Source organism: Carlito syrichta, unplaced genomic scaffold (assembly GCF_000164805.1).
Source record: "Carlito syrichta isolate Samal-C Ts95f unplaced genomic scaffold, Tarsius_syrichta-2.0.1 Scaffold80553, whole genome shotgun sequence".
In the NCBI taxonomy this organism is placed as follows: domain Eukaryota; kingdom Metazoa; phylum Chordata; class Mammalia; order Primates; family Tarsiidae; genus Carlito; species Carlito syrichta.
The window spans coordinates 262,366-267,922 of record NW_007024649.1 but is presented as its reverse complement, the minus strand read 5'-3'; the positions used below and the strand labels follow the sequence as shown (position 1 = coordinate 267,922).

Here is a 5,557-nt window from a genome sequence, read left to right as displayed (position 1 = left end):
CTCAGCATTCCGAGTAGCCAGAATTACAGGCGCGTGCTACCACGCCCGGCTGATTTTTTATTTATTATAGAGATGAGGTCTTGCCAAGTTGCCCAGGCGGGTCTTGAACCCGCAGGCTCAGGCAATCCGCTCACCTCGGCCTCCCAAAGTGCTGGGATTACAGGCTAAGCCACCGAGCCCAGCCGAAACATTGCTCTTTAGGAAGGTATTGTCTCATTGCTTCTGAGGAACATTAACCAAGCATGAAGAGCAGAAAGACAATTTTGGGTTTGTTCTTCTTCATGCCTGAAGGAACATCTGGTGGGTGGGGGACGCCCCTCATGCACCTGGCTTTGTGTTCACATGAAAGACATGTGAGTCTGACTGTGCAAAAATTTGGGGATAAAAACCCACTGTAAACCTTCAATAAATGGCTTCTGCTCAATCTTGAACAGTAGTCTAGTCCCTTTCTTTCTCCCCCCTAGTTGCCTACTCCGTCTCACCTCCAGGAACCTCTGAACCTTGCAGGAGCAGGACTCCCGCATCTGAGCAGTAGGTATCAATGGTAGTAAACTATTCAGTAAACCATGCTGTAAACAGATGTGTCGTCATCCATGGTTTATCGTTGCATTGATAGAGCACAGGCAGCATAAACTGAGCATAATTCTTAAGGGTCCTAGGATTTTCAGAATGGTCAATGAGCCTTGGCTTTAACTTAAAGTAACCAGTTGCATTAGTCCCAAACAAAACTCAAAAGAGAGTCAGCCTGTCCTTTGAAGCTTTGAAGCCTTGAAACCAGGCATTCACTTCTCTTCCCTAGCTTTGAAAAGTCCTAGATGGCATCTTTTTCCAGTAGAAGGCTGTTCTGTATACACTGAAAATCTATTGTTTAGGGTAGCCACCTTTGTTAGGGTACGGATAGGGTGAGGGTGGATGGATGGGGGGGGAGGGGTGCAGCACTGAGCCAGTGTGCCGGAGGTGCACACTGGTAACCAGATATCCGAGTAATGCAAAGATTTGCAACACACAGAGGTGAAAGAAGAAAAGACTTATTTAAGAAAGGTTCACTTTCCACAGACAGGAAGCAGGCCTGCACTCTAGATGAGTGTTGCACTGTAGCCCTCTAAGCCCTGGCTTAAATCCTGGAGATGTTGCAATCAGGTAGACGTGACTGCCGTGACTTCTTTGTTGACCACTTGTGAATGCCTTGGAGACCCTGAGGGGGGGTCCTGGTCATCAGGCACTGAGTATACAATGGGTCAATACTGGTCATGCTTGAGAAATTTGATTTTCTAAAAAGACAAATTACAATAGGCCAGTACTGGTCATGCTTAAAGAGTCTGTGTTTCTGAAAAGATAAAGTCGGCAAAGTTAATCTTTACCTAGAGCATGTATATCTCCAGGACATAGCCTCTACTTTCTCATCATTGTGTTAGGGTTTAGGAACCAGATTAAAAATGGATTTCTCCAGGACATAGCTTCTATTTTCTCATCATTGTGTCAGGGTTTAAGAACAAGATAAAAAAATGGCTTCACTCTTGGTCTGTCCTTTCAACCTTCATCAATGATCTTAGCTAGGTCTCTGGATAATTTACTGTTTCCCCTTGTACTTTTATATTATGGATATAGCTTCTTTACTTAAACCTCATGAACCAACCTCTGCTAGCTTCCACCTTTCCTTCTGCAGCTCTTCACCTCTCTCCTCTCTCAGCCTTCACAGAATGGAAGAGAGTTTGGGCTTTGCTCTGAATTATGCTTTGACTCAGGGAAATGTTATGGGTGGTTTGATCTTCTACCCAGATCACTCGAACTTTCTTCATGTCAGCAATAAGGCTGTTTCATTTTGTTATAATTCATGTGTTCCCTGGAGTAGCACTTTTATTTCCTTCAATAACTTTTTATTGGCATTCATAATTTGGCTGCTTGGTGCAAGAGTCCTAGCTTTTCTTGGCTTTCATATGCTTTCCTCACTAAGTTTCATCATTTATAGGTTTTGATTTAAAGTGAGAGATGTGCAAATCTTCCTTTTACTTGAACACTTAGAGGCCACTGTAAGGTTATTGGCCTAATTTCAATACTGTTGTGTCTCAGGAAACAGGGAGGCCTGAGGAGAAAGAAAGACAGGGAATGGCCTCTTTGTCAGTGCAGCAGTCAGAACACACATGCCAATTATTGATTCAGTTCTCCATCTTCTAAGATAGGCACAGTTCATGGTTTTTAAAAATAACCAATTACAGTAGTAATATCAAAGACTACTGATCATAGATCACCACAATAGGTAAAGCAATAATGAAGAAATTTGAAGTATGTGAAAATTACCACAATGTGAAAGAGATAAAGTGAGCACAAGTTTTGGAAAAATGGCACCCATAGAGTCGTTCCAGGCAGTTGCCACAAACCTTCAGTTTGTAGAAAAAATATAATATCTGCAGAGCACAATAAAACAAGCTATGCCTATAAAAACCAAAGCAAAACACAAAATTAATGAAGAAGAAAATTAAAATTACAGAAACAGACTCAGCAGAATTGTTGTGCTGCTTCAGATTCATTTCTGGGAGCTAGAAAATTGCAGGGACTTAAGCAGTCCACAAGGTGTGCTTCTCTGATGATCAAGTTCATCTGGCTCTGTCAGATACATACATTAGGCATCTTGATAGTAAATGTAAAACTTTTAAGGGATAATTTTCCATACAAAAAAGGCAAAATCATGACTCTTGAACAGACAAAATGAACACATGACAATCACTTTATTTAGCTCATTAAATAAATGAGCCAGACAGATGTTACAGCCTGTGTAAATGAGAATTGAAAGAGCTGACATGTTTACAGGTCAGAAGTCTTAACCTTGCAAATGAATGCAAAACTGTCTTTTCTATAGAGGTGAAGCGTTCTCCCTCCACTGGATAGAATTATTTCACATGTTCATAGACAAGAATCATTTGCATTGCCATGAATTCTCTACAAGTTAATTTTAATCTTTATAGTAGTCTAGTCTCAGATAAAGGCAAATATCTTCTAGGTTAAGATAACTCCCCAAACTCCAGCATTCCATTGAAAGGATACCTAGTCATTTCTTTTTTTAAATTTAAAAATACTATATTTCTCCTTACACATCATAAACCAGAGGATGTAAAGTGTACTACAGGGAAAAGTTTCTGGTCATTCACAGGTCTTCTCTAATTCTGGCCCAGCGTTAACCATTCATTCAAAAATATTTTGTCTACTGTCTATCATCTACTAAGCATAGCACTAGGTCAGGAACATTTTGAAAATAATGAGTCATGGCCTTTCCTCAGAAGTTACAATTTCATTATGCACATATAGGACACTACTAGTCAATAAATTTAAAAAACCGAAAAATTGTGAGTACAATTAGAAAATGACAGTACAAAACATAAGTACCATTCATCCTAATTTGTTGTGAATTCTGTATCTGTAAATTTGCCTACTCGCTAAAATTTATCCAAATCAATACTTGCAGTACTTTTGCAGTCATTCTCAGACATGTACAGAGGAGTGAAAAATTTTAATTATCTGGATTTCGTGTCCCAACTGAGGCCGAACAAGGCTGACTCTGCCTTCTTATTTCAGCACTCACTGTAAACAAGAGTTCTTTTCACAGTCTATTTAGTGCTATGTTTTTGACATTTTTGTGCTTTTTGTTGATTTTGCTGTTTAAAGTGGTCCACAAGCATAGTGCTATCCAGTGTTCCTAAGCATAAGAAGGCTGGGATGAATCTCATGGAGAAAACACATGTTAGATAAACTTTGGGTATGATGTATAGTGCTATTGACTGTGAGTTCAATGTCAATGAAACAACTATATATATATTACATAAGGTGTATTTAAACAGAAACACACATATAATAAGATTATGTATTGATCAGTTGATGAAAATGTGACCAGAAGCTTACAGGAACCCAATCCTGTATCTCCCTTAGAAGCAATGGTTCAGTATGCACTAATTCAGTGTTAGGCAGCAACTTTACTAAGCAAAACTATCACAAATAACAAATATTAAGTATATACTGATTTTCAAATGCACGTGATTTCTTTATAAACATAAGAAAAAAAGCCTTCCCAAGAAATTACTTCATCACTCTTTCAAAGAGCCTATGTAAGTAGTAAACCTGTCTTCTAGAATCCTGTCTCCCAACCCCCCAACACAGCCCCCACCCCCCACCCCCCGCATACAGCACCTTTGACATAAGTAACTCCATCTTAGAAAAAGACTCCACTTTACATCGTAAAGGCATCATGCGAACAGGGACTAGATGTTTCGCCTAATCAATAAAGACTGCATCCAACTAGGTAAGGACATAGCCAAGCACACTCTTCCACTCAGTCCTCACCAGAGGACTTTGTGGCTGTAAAAAGAGAGGACATCACCAGTTTAAACAGCCCATCATAACAGGCCGTCTTGCTGTCACTTGTGATAAGAACCCAGCAGCATCCGCTGCTTGTGGGTCTGCCCACTTCAAAGATCCCTCTTTGCAAGAAGCTGAGGTAGACCAAGGACATTGTTTTTGTTCATGTTGCTCTCTGGGCTGGTTCGTTAACTCTTTTCCCCAAACCTTTTGTTTTGATGTTAAATGTTTCTTTGTCGCAGAATGTTTAATCTATAACATTTATATATTGGTTAAGTGTACTATTATGCATAGTTTGCAATCCTGACTGCCTTGTGGAGTGACTTGAGCCTGTGTTTCTGCACTTCTGACTACCAAGTAAAACGGAAGTACTAAGGGGAATTGCCTTCTTGGGAACTCCGCGTAACTCAGGGCTTTTATGATTGAAATAGCATCAATAAAAGTCTGACATCGTGAAAAGACACAAACGTGCGTGGACCTGATTATTTTTGACCTTGCACCGTTCAGGATTCTTTCTTTCTAGAGGAGTCTCCACTTAATGTTTTCCAAGAATCTAGAGTCCTATACTAAATATGCTAGAGGTGGACACACGGGATACGCATTTAAGAGTGAGCTTTTCGGATGTGTTTCCACAAAATTAATTGCAGAAACCCGTTGTACCTCAGTTCCATGGGAACGCAGAGAAGGGTATTTCTCAGCTTGACCATCCACCTCTCGACTCTCTCCAAGTACATTATAGAAATACGCTAAAATAGCAATTTTCTCTTTTAACGCTCATACAGTAGCCGCACTGCATCTGCGCATAGGCCTTAATCAAACTGTCCAGCCTTGTCCGGAAAGTTTATTTCTTTCTGTTTCTTTAAAAGTGAGTTCGGGCGTCTTGCCCTGCTCCAAAATGGCTGCTCGTGCGTCACATGACCTGCGCATGCTCCTTGAACACAATCCGGAGTTAAGGCAATTCAGGCGCTCTCGCTGCGCAAGATGGAGACTCTGCGAGCGACGAGACTGCACCTCCCAGCATGCCTTGCAGCCGGGCCTGGAGTAGGGACGTCGAGTGATGGAGTCTTCTTAGTGTTTTAGGCCGCCGGGTCGAGTATAGAGATTGAGGTGGCGCCCTGGGACTTGGGCGCACGTGGAAGTGGAAGATGGAAGCGTGGCGCTGTATGAGGAGGGGCTACGGCCGCTGTGTGGTGGGACGAGGCCGGTCAGT

General features: G+C 41.3%; 1 protein-coding gene across 4 annotated transcripts in view; it reads left to right on the top strand.

Annotated features, from left to right (window-relative positions):
• Positions 1-5,295: 5,295 nt before the first annotated feature.
• The window catches only part of ANGEL2 (angel homolog 2), a 20,497-nt gene continuing 20,235 nt past the window's right edge, over positions 5,296-5,557 (top strand). The window contains exon 1 of one of the 4 annotated variants that reach the window (XM_008055149.1): positions 5,296-5,551. In XM_008055149.1, coding sequence (XP_008053340.1) covers positions 5,493-5,551 — 59 coding nt within the window. In that variant the 5' untranslated portion in view covers positions 5,296-5,492. Of the gene's footprint in view, positions 5,556-5,557 lie in introns of all 4 variants that reach the window. The other 3 variants (XM_008055155.1, XM_021710934.1, XM_008055152.1) reach the window with 3 other exon arrangements.